This window comes from Eretmochelys imbricata, chromosome 9, assembly GCF_965152235.1.
Source record: "Eretmochelys imbricata isolate rEreImb1 chromosome 9, rEreImb1.hap1, whole genome shotgun sequence".
NCBI lineage: Eukaryota > Metazoa > Chordata > Testudines > Cheloniidae > Eretmochelys > Eretmochelys imbricata.
Window position 1 is genome coordinate 99,154,137 of NC_135580.1, and position 13,873 is coordinate 99,168,009.

Below are 13,873 nucleotides of genomic sequence, written 5' to 3' on the forward strand. Positions count from 1 at the left end.
GCACTTCCCCTCCTAACATCCATCTCTCCATTCACTCTCCCTTTATGCCTCCCCCTCGTATCTTTTTCCATGCAGCGCTCACACCCAACCTTGCTTCCTTTCTCTTCTGAGTCTGTCCTTAAAATTCCCTTCTTCCCAGGGGTCTAGTCGTCCCCAAAGAGAAAAATAAGTAACTGAAATACATGGAAGAAAAAAGTCCAAATACAAGTTCAGGGACTAATGCAATGGGTGCCCCACTTCCCTGGTCAGTCACATTGGTTTTTGCTACACCCCAACCTTTGCGGGGTGGTTAGCAGTTTGGATTTTGAGCTTCCTGGGCAGAGGCCTTGTAGTTTAGCTCTATATGCCAGTAAAGCTCCCAGCCCAGTGTCGACAGTAAGTAAATAGCTGATCATGCTTCTCACTGCCTTTGTGGGCTACAAGAGCACAGGAATTGCCAGACTGGATCAGACCGATAGCCATCCAGTCCAGCCCCGAATGAGTCAGGGGAATTTGCAAGAAACCCCATAACAGGCTGATGTGGGATAATCTGCCCCATGTGATGGTCTCAGCATATTCCCTAGTAGTTACTGAGATCAGTTTAAGGCTTGAAGCATGCGGTTTTATATTGATCTATCTCAGGGCACAAAAGCAAAGAAGGCTGACTGGCAAAATCCCACTCTCCTAGGGCATAATGACCTACTCCACGATTAGATTACTTAGGGGAATGGGGAGCTGATAGTGGGGCTGCCGGTCCACCCTGGTTCCAAGCCCCCACCAGCTAGCTGCAATGGGCTGCTCTTCTTGCAAGCAGTGGACAAAGCAGGCTGCTGCCAAACGACATTATAAGGGAGCATTGCACAACTTTAAACGAGCATGTTCCCTAATTGATCTGCAACGTAACAAGGATATTGGATATTAGGAAAAACTTTTTCACTAGGAGGGTGGTGAAGCACTGGAATGGGTTACCTAGGGAGGTGGTGGAATCTCCTTCCTTAGAGGTTTTTAAGGTCAGGCTTGACAAAGCCCTGGCTGGGACAATTTAGTTGGGGATGGGTCCTGCTTTGAGCAGGGGGTTGGACTAAATGACCTCCTGAGGTCCCTTCCAACCCTGATATTCTATGAAACAATCTAAGATCGCTCTCTCTTTTTCAAGAGTGTGGAGCCCTGTACTTCTCTAAAAGAGGACCCAAGCGTAACCAGCAAGGCAGATGGCAGGCTGTGAGAGCAGCCACTTCTGTGATACCACTGGGCCTTTGCAGGGAGCTCCACTTTCCCTGAGTTCAGCCCTTGAGCGAGCTCTTCAACAGACCCTGCTGAATCCTCCAGCCTTGCCCCACCACTCTGGGCCCAAGGGAAGGAGGGTGAAGGTCAATCTGTCCCTCCACTGCACTGGGCCTATTCTCTCTGCATCCCCTGGCGCTCCTGCTCTGACAACCTGACACCGGCCCATCTGCCTTCATCTGCTCAGCTCCAGCAGTCCCTTCCCCAGCCTTTGGAGGGAACAGAACATCCCCTGCCAGGGAGGGCCACTGACTCCAGCAGCTCTGGTGGCCAAGGGATGGGGCAGAGCAGAACCTCCGGTCCATCTGGGGACTGGCGGAGGAGCTGAGAGTTGAAGGGGGTAGTAGGCAGCAACAGCTGCACGGGAGAGTGAGCTCTCACCAGCTGTGAAGAGATGCTGCTAAGGCTGACAGATCTGGTGGGCTGGGTAGAGAATGAATGCAGTGTGGATGAGTGTCAAAGGAAGACAGAAGGCGTGTAGGTGCTTAGAAGGGCGTGCATGGGGGACATGCATTATAGGGTGGTGTTCAGCATGCATGGAGGGGCTGCTCAATTTTTACTCCGGGTGTCAAGTTTTCTTGACTGTTTTGTAAGGCTGAACTCAGCCTCCAACACCACCACATTACAGTATAACCCAAGAGTCCGATTCTATTTCCCTTTTATCTAATCAGGGATGGATTTAACTTCTTCAGCTCCGAGGCCTGATGCCTAAATGAGCCTTGTGTCTCCCCTGGTTGTCGCCTGGGAAGCAGTGCCTTTCTTGACATGTCTCTCCACTGTGGGTGAGAAGGCAGCGAAATGGAGACTCTCTGTCATCAGTGAAAGGATGATCATTGTTTGTTTAGCCCATTCCAAAATAATGGCTCTGTTGGGAACATCAACCCAGTATGCATCATGTCTTTTATAGTATATATTAATTTAGTGCAGACATTAGGCCTACATTATTCCCGCCTTTTAATTCTCCTGTATTAGCATTCAGGATCAGTTTTAACCCAGAACACATCTTTGTTCTTTCATGAAGCCAAATAAATAAAGCTGGAGAGCAAATGGGGTTTTTTTTTGTATAGACTCCTGTGTGAGAGTGATGAATATAAAGCGCAGCGAAGTCTTTATAATTTTAAAGCTTGAATTTCCGAACACAGTGTTTTCATTGCATGGTGCAATTCATTCATTTTGGAGAAAGAGAGAGATAAACAGAAACAAATTAACTCAATAGAGTCATGCCTAGAATCTTCGTGACAAAATTGCCTATTCTTGTGAGTGTAAATGTTTTCAAAATATTAGAGACAACTGGAGAGTCAGGAAAGACGGGGTAGGGCTCTCAAGGATAAAAAACCAGATATCTCTGCAGAATGCTGCCTGTAAATAGTGAAATTACTTAAAGGTGAATAGCAGGTAAAGGATTTGTACCCTTTTCCCCACCTTCTTTGTGGTGGATAAAAGTCTGGTAGATTTTTTAAAAGTTGTTTTTTCCTGCTTGTTTATATTAGAAATTCAACTCTAAGCTGATTAGCCAGCTAGTGCAATTAAGACATCACAAGCACCAAGAGAGTGAAAACTGAGCGGGAACAGGAGTTTGTCAGATGGTTTAAACCTGGCAGCTATTGGCCATTTGTTTTTATTATTTATTTACCTTGAATGAGTGAAGGAAGAAGCCTTTTTTTGAGAGTCATCACCTCTGTCCTTTCCATTCAATTGTGAGAGCAAAGAATACACAGGCTTGAATACTGCAGCAAAACCAAAGGCGGCCAGAATCGATGAGGTCCTAATGATTCTCAGGTTAAAACAAAACAAACAAACAATTCTATGGGAAACAAAAAACCTTCCAAGCACAGGCCTAAGTTTAAAGTTCTGTCATAGGTCACTTATGAGGCCCAGGTTCCCTGGTAATTAATCAGTGAGTCACTCCTGAGAGACAAAAACTCAGTATTTGGTATGCCAAGGCATTAGACTTGATCCTGGGCCTTCCTACTCTCAGGATAAAGATGGTTTTGCAAACAGCATAGTAAATGGTGATTTTTTTTCCTTGTGACTCCCGCATGCCCTCCGAGCAGTGGAACACAACCATACCATCATGTAAGCCTCATTGGCACCACGCCGAGAGCCTGAGGGCTGAACATAATTTGCATAAAATATACAAAAGATTTTAATCAGCGATAAATCCACAGAGTCCCTATTATTATTATTTTTGTTTATAGAATACTTTAATTGTACACAGTGCTTTCAAAACATGCTGAAAGACAAAATACACATTACCGGGTTCTAAATTAACTGGAACCACTTGGGGGGAAAACCGAATGGGATGTTATTGTGCACAATTCAGTGAAAGCCTCTGCTCATTGCACAGCAGGGTTCAAAAAAGGAAACAAAATGCTAGCACATGGGATGAACAGAATGGACAGTGATAGTGAAAATATACTCATGCCATTATATAAACCAGTAGTACTCGATGAATTGGTCAGGCAATTCCCGCACCTTGAATAGAGCAATCAGTCCTGGGCAGCCTATTGCAAAAAGGATAATGCAGAAAAAGAGATGAGAATTCAGAGATGGGAACCAACAAGGATTAAAGGCAGATAAAGACTACAAAGACTGAGACTCTTCTGTTTAGAGAAAGGGGGATATGACCGAGGTATATGAAATAGTGGATGATATAGTGAAAGCAGATCAGGCTTTGAAGTAGGGGGTCTCTGGTTATGGGAAGGCTCACTGATTCAAAGCATCGAGACACCATTGTGAGGTACACAGGTAGGAGCTCCATTCCTTATATATTGCAGACCTACCTCACAGCTTGCCCCAGCATGCACTGAGGTCTGCTTAATTAAAACCTGGACTTGGATCCCCCAGGGTAAATCTCTTCTTCGGTTTGTCCCAGAGCGCTGGTGACGGGATATCTCAGGGGCATTACAAGGAACAGGTAAAGTGGCCCTCTGCCACAGGAAGGAGGTTGGATGGCATCTTTGGGGAGGTAGAGAAGAAGCAGTCGGGCGGATGATTTTGGTGGAGCAGCTAGGGTAGGCAGGACATGAGGGATAAGACAGTATTTGTGGAGCAATGAGGATGGGAATAGCAGCGGGAGGAAAATGGAAAGGGATAGCAGAAGAAGTGGAAGGGGCAGCAGGAGATTCTTTCTGGTAAGGGGAAGAGAGTGTCTCTCTCAGGGAGACGAGGCTGAGGGCAAGGTAGGAGAAAGACATCAAGAGGTAGTTGGAGTCCTGGGTGTTTTTCCTGGGGATGTGAGGAGAGAAGAGGTAGTAGAAAGCCAAGAACGTGATGAGCATCTAAGCCGGTGCTTGCACACTCATGTTACAATGGATGCCCGTGCTTCACAACCATGTTGGCACATCCATTCTACACTATGCAGACCCAAGTCAGAACTTCAGCTTCTGTGGGTGCCGTTCCGTAGGAGTTGACCAGAAGTGAGCCACACCCGCTGAACCAGTTTTGTGTCCATACCCTCCCAGCAGCCAGGGCCTGCACGGATCCTGCTCTGGTGAAAGAACTTCCCTACCTCATGCTCTCAGTCCTACTTTGGGACACAGGTGGATCATTTGTGAAATGTTGGTGGACATTTCAGGAGCAGTTTTTGAACAACTGAAGGCATCTCGTGGTGGGGAATACTGGCATGTCAGCTCTGACCCAGGCTGTTCAGCACTTCTGGAGCAGGGCCCCAAGCACAGACGGAGGAGATCACATTGTCATGTGGCCCTGGGATGGCAGATGTTTCGCATGAGGAATCATACATTCCTGGAGCTTTGTGATCAGATTGTCCCTGCCCTCCAGTGCCACAACACCCACAGGAGGGAGGCCACATGGGTCCAGAAGCAGGTAGCTACACCCATCTGGAAGCTGGCTATCCCAGAATGCTGCAGGTCAGTAGCTAACCAGTTTGGAGTTGGCAAATCAGTTATGGCAGAGGTTTGTGAGATGATCAGGACTGTGATGTATGCAAAGATGGCAGGCATGACAAATGCCCCTGAAATCACTGTTGGCTTTCCAAACTGTGCTGGGGCCATTGATGGGACTTATATGCCAACAGCTTGCTCACTGCAAAGAGCATATGGTTGACCACAGGGACAGATTTATGGACACTACAGTTGGATGCACTGGCAGGGTGCATGATACCAGAGTATGCTGGAGATCGGGACTTTACTTTCAGGGACAAGCTAGGACATTATTCCCAGTGAATGACACTGTTCTAAAAGGAGTCACTGTTCCCCACTGCTTTCTAGGGGACCACGCCTAGCCCTTGTTGCCACGGCTTACGAAAGTGGAATCCGGCGGTGTTTCTCTGGCCACCCAGCAGCGTGCCTGATTCAGGACGTCATCTTACAGCATACGGGTTAACACTGGCTGTGTTTGTTGCTTGCAGATGAGCAGGCCACATGGTAATAAAGGGTTAATGCTGAGCAGCTGGTTTTAAACCAGGAGGTCTGGCAGGTGTTGGAAGGGACGGGTTGGGAAGCACAGCCCCAGGGGAGTGTGGGATACCCTGGTGCCCCAGAGCTGGGCTGTGACCCACCCCCTACTAGGGTCTGCGGGCCTGACTCCAGAGGGGTTCCTGCGCCAGTCACACTAATTTCAGGGTGGGGGAGGCTTGGACTTAAAACCGGAATCTGAGCCCAGACTGAATGGGCCACGTAGACATACCTCACCTGGGCAGCAGGCAGGGAAGAGGCATGGGGTGCTAGGCGGGGAAGAGGAAAGCAGCAGGGGGTGGGAACCTCTTTGGTGGGAAGAAGGGGGCAGTTGGCTGCTGGGGGCTGGGCTAGGGATGGGAAGAGGCCCTGAGAAGAGGATGCGGGGGGGGGGGGGGTGAAGGGTCTCGCTGGGGTAGGGACGTTTAGGGGTTCGTTTCTGAGCCCAGCTGCCTCCCCTCCAGGTCCCCGGGGCTGGGGGCCGCCTGGGCAGAGGGGGCCAGGAGAAGGCAGGACTTGCAGCCCTCTTCCCCATCGTCCCGCTGCCAGGGGCTGGTCCCTGCCCGGCCCCGCGGGCTGGCGGGGCAGGGGGGTGGCTCCTTGCCCGCGGCGGGGGGAGCAGGGCCGCCGGCGTCGCCCCGCTCCCGCGGCAGCCGCGGGCCCCAGCCCCGGGAGCGGAACCCGGCGCCGGGGCGAGGGGCGGAGCCGCGGCGGGGCGGGGCGGGGATTGCAGGCCCGGGCTGGCCGCCCGAGGAGCCGGGGAGGCCGGCTGGCGCCGGGGGCGGGGTCCGGCCGCCCAGGCTCCGCATCTGCCGGGCGCGGGGGCGGGTCGCAGGCTCCCCGGGCGCAGCGGCGGGGGCGGCTCCCCGGGCGCAGGGCGGGGGCGGAGGCGGAGGCGGAGGGAGGGTCCCCGTCTCCCCGGGCGCCGCGCTGCTGAGGCTGCCGGGAAGGCAGGCGGGGAGCCGGGCGGCTGGCGGCCGGGGCTGCGCGCGGGGCGCCCCGGGGTGCTGGCGGCGCGGGCAGCCTGCGCCGGGCGCCCCCGCGCCCGCCATGGAGGAGCGCTCCGGCAGGCTGCTGCTGGCCCTGGTGATGCTCTTCCTCTTCGCCGTGATCGTGCTGCAGTACGTGTGCCCGGGCTCCGAGTGCCCGCTGCTCCGGCTGCACGCCTTCCGCCCCTCGCGGGCAGACCCCTACCGGGCGGAGGACGAGACCCCGGCCCGCTTCGTGCCCCGCTTCAACTTCTCCGCCCGCGACCTGCTGCGGCGGGTGGATTTCAACATCAAGGGCGACGACCTGATCGTCTTCCTGCACATCCAGAAGACCGGCGGCACCACCTTCGGCCGGCACCTGGTGCGCAACATCCAGCTGGAGCAGCCCTGCGAGTGCAGGGCCGGCCAGAAGAAATGCACCTGCCACCGGCCGGGCAAGCGCGAGACCTGGCTCTTCTCCCGCTTCTCCACCGGCTGGAGCTGTGGATTGCACGCCGACTGGACCGAGCTCACCAACTGCGTCCCGGCCGTGGTGGACGGCAAGACGGAGGTCAAGCGCAGACCCTCCAGGTGAGAGCCCCGGCCCGCAGCCTTGCAACTTGCCTGGATTTGCGCTGCGCGGGGGCCGCTGCTAGGAGGAAAAGCCGCCCCCCCCCCCTTCCCTAGTCTCCCCCGAGGAATGGGGTGCAAGGCCTCCTGGTTTTCAGCAGCGCCCCTTCCAGCACCTGCAGGGTGCCGAGTAATGTGCCCCCGGACCGTAAAGATCCAGGGACCGTGAGCATCCAGCTCTCCCGCAGCCGCGCTGATTGCCCCCCGGGTTCACTTATTTCCCTTCCTTTCTCCCTCCCCTCCCCCCAGCATCTGTTTGTAGATGGAGACTAGATCTCATCCCCTCTATCCAGCCACAGGGATCCCGGCTTTTTCGTCCTCGGGCATTGCACGCAGTGTGCTACCGCAGTACATCGCTGCTTAGCGCAAAGAGGAGAGCGCTACTTGTCTCTGCTCTTTAAATGCCATTACTCTTGCAGCCTGACCCAAATTTCAGGTTGCCCAGAAAGAGTGCTTCTGAGCCATCCTGTTTTTTTAAAGCATAATTTGCTTTGTCTGTGCAAGGTTTTGGGCAGCCCCGGGAATAGCTTTCCGCTTGAGCCCACGCCATTGCAATGCTCCACACAGTTGTTGGTATTAAAGGTTTGTCATTGTTGCAGGGTGCTACAATCAGGAATGGGCAGTCCTGTCTTCTAGCCACAGCGCGATAACGCTCCCTGGATTGCTTTGATGTGTCCCTGCATCCAGATATCTAGTGCCCAGTACACAGATCAGCAGTGAATAGCAAGCACGAAGTCCCAACCAAACACAGCCACCAACCCTGGAAGTGCAGGGAGAGCTCGGGTGGGATAAAGTCTGGTGTTTAAGGTAGAGCTCCCGCTAGCCCAGTTTCAAACTGACTGGATGGGGGGATTCTGCAGCAAGTTTAGCTTGCCGTAAATTGCTGACTACAGTAAAACTTGGTGGATCGCTTTGCTCGGAGTTTAATGTTTTAAATGATATCCCGCAGGCAGATTTGGCTGGGGCGCTTATAAAGATCTGGTGGGAAGTCTAAGAGTTCACTGAGTGTGATCATTAGGATCTCATTGTTGTTAATGTACAAATGGGACCTTATTCGCTCCCCCTCAAGTCCTGAGCCCCTCTACTCCCATTGGCTTTAAGTAGAACTCTAAAATCGGTCCGATGATGATCGTATTGCAGCTCTCTATTGCAGATCCACCTAGTGTGCTGAGCTGCCTTCTTATCAAGGTGCCACTGCCCTTAACTAGACCATAAATAATGCGATTTTCAGCATGTTTGTGAGCTGCAGCGTTTTTATGTGCCTTGAGTTCAGCATTAATAAACACTGTGCTATGCAAAGCAAGGTTACTTTAATCACTGAATGTGTTACTTGCTATCGTTTGGATTGGCCTTCAGCTCCAACTTCATTTATTTTGGATTTGGATTTACATTCAGAATTTTGGTTACCTCTAACATTTTCTTCATCCATGTACCTTGTCCTGAAGTTGCCAACTCGAGCTATTGCAGTTTTGATATTTAAAGGGGGTTGTCACCTTTTAAAGAGATCAGGTGAATTAGTCTCATTCTAAACAATGACAACCCGTTTCAGATACTGTGCATCCGATGAAGTGAGCTGTAGTTCACGAAAGCTTATGCTCAGATAAATTGGTTCGTCTCTAAGGTGCCACAAGTCCTCCTTTTCTTTTTGCGAATACAGACTAACACGGCTGCTACTCTGAAACCTGTGAAAGATCTGTTGATTACATCACAGGGAGTCAGTTGTGACCTATTAAAGAGCTTGTACATTTGTAGCTTGGAACATGTCACGGTGTGGCTCGGAATGTGGTACAGTGTGTACGAGCAGGATATGGATTCTTTTTCCTTTGATATCTTGGTTTCTAATTTCTCAGAGAATTAAAGTCACTATTAAACTAATGTCTGGTGCCCTTGCAATGTGGGGGGAGGGGAGGGGAGGGTTCAGTTATATTTCACATTATATGAACATTCAAGTCTAAGCACAAATTCATTTGAAATAAAATGCAGTTTCTTTTTAGAATTTGTTTTATATAGGGTGACGCTACACTGCCATCTAGTAGAAAAATGATTAGCATCGTTATCTTCCTGTATCCAAGGGGAGGCTTTTTAAAAGACTTTTAGCCGTTAGGATTCTTATGCTTTGTTTTCCCTGCTGCTTTTAAATTTCATTCAATCTCATTAAGAATTAATTCCTCTTCCTCTGGATCTTCCACTGTGTTAGCTGCAGAGTGGTAGGATCATGAACCTTCCAAGCCGTCTGTTAATGGAATTTGTTTTACCTGTTTTGTAAATATGTGTTGTTTCTTGGGGGGGGGGGAACATCAATGGAAATACACAACAAGGGATCACTCCAGTTTTGTTGAATCGCTTCTAAATGAGATGGGCCCAGTCTGTGGAATTCTAATTGAGACATGGGATTCCTTGCCCTTGACTCATCCCTGCCCCCAAAGACAAAGACTAGTCACATTTTACAGGGTTTTGGTCCTGCCCTTTATGGAGCCAGGGCTCAGCTGCAGAGTAATAATCTGGATCTGAGCCTGGATATTAATGCCCCATAAAGCATAGGATGGGTGTTTACATAGGGGGTTTTGGTTGGGTTCACCTATGTTTTTCCTGCTGAATTACTGAACATCCTCCAATTCAAAACAGGAACACGAACTGGCTTGTGAATGTGTATACGACTAGATAGTTCAAAACAGAACAATGGATTCTCCATCCCGCCGAACCGTACAGTACATCGGCATCACCTGTGACTTATGGCTTGTGATCAATCACCACTCCAAAGGCCATAGCTGAGTGGTGGGGGAGCAGGGCAAAATCCCCCCAAAGCTCTGATACGACTACAGTTAGTAGAGGCCTGCTCTCTACAAAGCTTCTAAATGATGTTGCTATATAATTTAAAAAAATCATTACCCCAGCCTGCTTAAATAGCTACAGTTATTCTTTCAAATAATGTCTTTGATAAGCAGTTAACTGGGCTGTAACTTCTAAATGTTAAAAATATAGGAACATAAGAGATCTTTTAAATAAACAATAGTCCCTTCAAATCCTCCGTTTTATTATCTTGTATTAATTTATTTGGTGCTATAGCAATGACCAGCTACTGAGTGATTAGCTGACCTCTGCTAAGATTCTGAGCACCAACATCAGACGTAAATATAAAAACTTGTTGGACAGAATAGCTCCATTCTGAATTTAAATAGGTCTATTTTGAGAGGAGCTAGAGAAGTATTAATAATAATTAGGTATGTGCTTTGCCCAATGTACTTCTGTAGTAATGGTGAATAATCTCAGTGTAACCACATGAGCTGACCTGGAATCGGTAGTCCACATCAGTGCTCAGATACATGGTATGTACAAATGGCTAACAAGATTGATACACGCTTACAAAAGGTCTGAGATTCTTACTTTAATAGTATTGCACATGTGTACATCTGGCTGTATTCTTATATCCTAGAAATGCCTGGGAATGGGCACGACCGCTCATTGTTTCAACTAATATTCTAGTCTGCATCCAGTCAGTCAGAAGAGGGCTCTGGGCTGAGAAACTGCTAAAAGTATGACAGGTTTCAGAGTAGCAGCCGTGTTAGTCTGTATTCTTCTCAGCTGGTTAGATTACTGTCTTGATGTGTCACTCTTTGGCAGCCTTTCCTATGTTCAAAAGTTGAACGTTTTGTTAAGATCCAAATGGGTGCTCTGTGATTATCTTAAGACACAGCAGCAAATACTTAGCAACAAAGGTCTGATCCAGTTAGATGAGCTACAAGATGTCTATATTCAGAGTAACAGCCGTGTTAGTCTGTCTTTGCAAAAAAAAAAAAAGGAGTACTTGTGGCACCTTAGAAACTAACCAATTTATTTGAGCATGAGCTTTCGTGAGCTACAGCTCACTTCATCGGATGCATACCGTGGAAACTGCAGAAGACATTATATACACACAGTTTGTATAAGATGTCTGTAGTTCCTGGAAGAATCCTAGTTAATTGGATCCCTGAGAAAGAAAACAGTAAGTTCCAGACAGGCCTATTAAAATGGCTGCAGTGTACCTGAGAACTTTCATTTGAATGAAAATGAAGAGAGCTTTAGAGCTTATGTGGATCATCTTGGAAATTATTTCCTTGATAATGGAATTAGTCCTGAAGGGAAAACAGAAGGCTGTATCTCTGCCTGGAGTCAGAAGAGGGGGAGGGAAACTGCAGAGCATTTAACAGACTGTGTCACCACAGAAACTCAGCATGAAGCGGTTTGAGCTCACAAGCCCTGCAGCTCTATGGCAGCAGTTCAGTGTCCTGCAAAGACCATCTTCGGTCAAAGCCCTGCAACTGTATTGTTGGCCGCCTCCCTTCTCGGGGGCTGCTCCCTCTGCTCGACCTCTGGGCCTGCGCCTGCTAGTTTTGGTTGCCCTGCCCTCGCTTGTGGTGGAGTCTCCCGGCGGCACCTCCAGCCCTGCTTCACTTCCCCGCTGGAAACCCCTCTCTCCAGCTCCTGTTGGGCCCATCACCTGCTCTTCCGCTTCGATTCCACCTGATTGACCCTTGTCCCTCCCAACAGAGGCTGCGTCTGAAATCCTCCCAAAACATTGCTTCTAGGAGGTGTTTTTCCCTCTGTCCGACTAGTGCTGCCCGTTTCCTGCCTGCTGCTCTGTCCCTGGCTCCTGGTGACTGTACCGATCCTTATCCTGGCTTGTATGTTGCTATGGCCGCTCACCTCCCAGCCGGTCTCTTGTGCTCACTGAACCCCCTTGCTGGCAACAGTAGTTGCCCTGGCCAAACCTTTGTGTCTTACCACAGAAATGCTGCAGTGGGGAGGCAGGCAGCAGAAGGCTTTTTTAATACGTTGGGGCTTCCCCCACCTCCCCGTATAAACACAACAATGCGGGCTGACTGGAGCTGGCAGGGGACGTTCCCAGCACCCGGGTTACAAGCTGCCCTGGTGAGGTCAGGTGGACGGGGGCATGCCTTGCTCACCTCTGATGACTTGAAGGCACAGAGCAGGGATATGTTGGCCTGGCCTGTTTTTTGGGAGAAGCAGGCTTGGTCGGGGCACTGGCAGCCCTGAGTTAAGAGGCCGTTTTCTGAAAGGGCGGTGGAGTGGGGAGTTAGAATAATGGAGGCCGTGAGTTACTTTTGGCTCCCAGGGCGTTGACTGGTGACAGCTGCTTCTATAGCCAGAAAAACTTGGCGACGCTCCCTGGCTCGGTTTGGCTTTTTTCCTTTTCTCTCCACCCCTCTGCACCCTGGTGTGTGTGGGGGAGATGGATGGTGGGAGGGGGCAGGGAATGGCTCTTGTCTCATCTTGGGAGTTTTTTTGTTTGGGTCCCAGCCATTTTCTGTATTTTCTTCTCCCCTCTGTCCCTGGTGCTCTGCGCTCCCCCTGTACCAGCTTCCCTGTGCTCCCTTCCCTTCTTGACCTCCCTCCCTCTATCAGGTGCTTTCTCTTCCCCTGTCTTGTCTCTATTGCCCCTTCCCCACCCCATTATCTCCAGAATCTTGCAGCTCCTGGAGCAGGATGCGGGATCTCCTGTAGTTTCCTATCCCCAGCTGGCCTCAGTGACTGGAAGGCCGAGGACCCTTCTTTCCAGGCATTCTCTTTCTCGTGTCCCCCGCCCCGGAGAACGTGCCAGCTGGGGGAGCTAGGGGCTGAAGCTCCTGTCTCTGACAGCTTCCCCCATAGACTTGCAGTGGCTGGGCTGAATGGGGGAGGAACACGAGCTTCTCTCGGCTCCCTCCTGCTCCCGTGAGGTGGAGCTGCTGCTGAAGCAGGTGCAGCGGCACTGGAGGGAAGTGAGGGCTGCCGTTCCTTTCCCCAGAGTTGCATCTGGCTGGGACTGGCAGGGGTGCAAGCAGAGTTTTCCGAGAGAAGGGACCCAGGGAGAGGACCTGGAGGACTCTCCAGTCCTGTGGTGGTGAAGGTGATGGGGCTTAGGGTTCTCTGTGGGCATGACTCTCAGAAGGTAGAGCCAGCTATGGCCAGGTGTGCAGGGCTGAAGCCAGTTATGTGCCAAGCCCGGGCTCCTGGTGCTAGGGCAGAGTGCAGCCTGGAGAGCGCGGGGGTGGGCAGGGGAGAGTACTGTGTAGCCCTGCAGGCTCCCACTGCCCACGTTCCCCATGGAAAGCCCCAGGATCCGGGCTGCAGCCCCCACCCCGCTGCTGCTCCCCAAGGGCAGGAGGCTGGGGGAAGCACTGGGGCCCCCACTCTCAGCCCACAGCACTGGGACCCTGGCACCACCTTTCTTGGGCTGGGATGCTGGCGCCCTAGGCTGTTGCCTCCTGTATAGGCAATGCTGCTGTCTAGGGCATGGCCAGGAGTGGAGGTGGTGGCTGCTGGGTCTCCTCTAAGAGCTGGCCAGGGGTAGGGGGAGGCTGGGTCGGCTGGGCCCTCTCCTTGGGGATCAGATATCTGTTTGTGAGTGGTGCCATCTATTGTCAGGGGATTGTCCGAGCTGCCTGGCATCCTGGTGAAAAGGAAGACATGTACCTTTTCCTGGTCATGGCTGCCTGACTGACTTGGGTCACTTGATTGATTGGGGAAGTCTCAAAGCATTTTGCACAGAGAGCTGGAGCAGGGGCCAAAGTAACCGTGCGTGAGAGACGCAGAATGGAGATCCTTTGCAGCCAC

The 13,873-nt window shown here is 51.0% G+C and overlaps 1 protein-coding gene across 1 annotated transcript in view; it reads left to right on the forward strand.

Annotated features, from left to right (window-relative positions):
* The first annotated feature begins 6,731 nt into the window (after positions 1-6,731).
* HS6ST2 (heparan sulfate 6-O-sulfotransferase 2) overlaps positions 6,732-13,873 on the forward strand; it is a 236,013-nt gene continuing 228,871 nt past the window's right edge. Inside the window, exon 1 of the mRNA XM_077826600.1 lies at positions 6,732-7,240. Within this exon, the coding sequence (XP_077682726.1) occupies positions 6,732-7,240 (509 nt within the window). The remainder of the gene's footprint in view (positions 7,241-13,873) is intronic.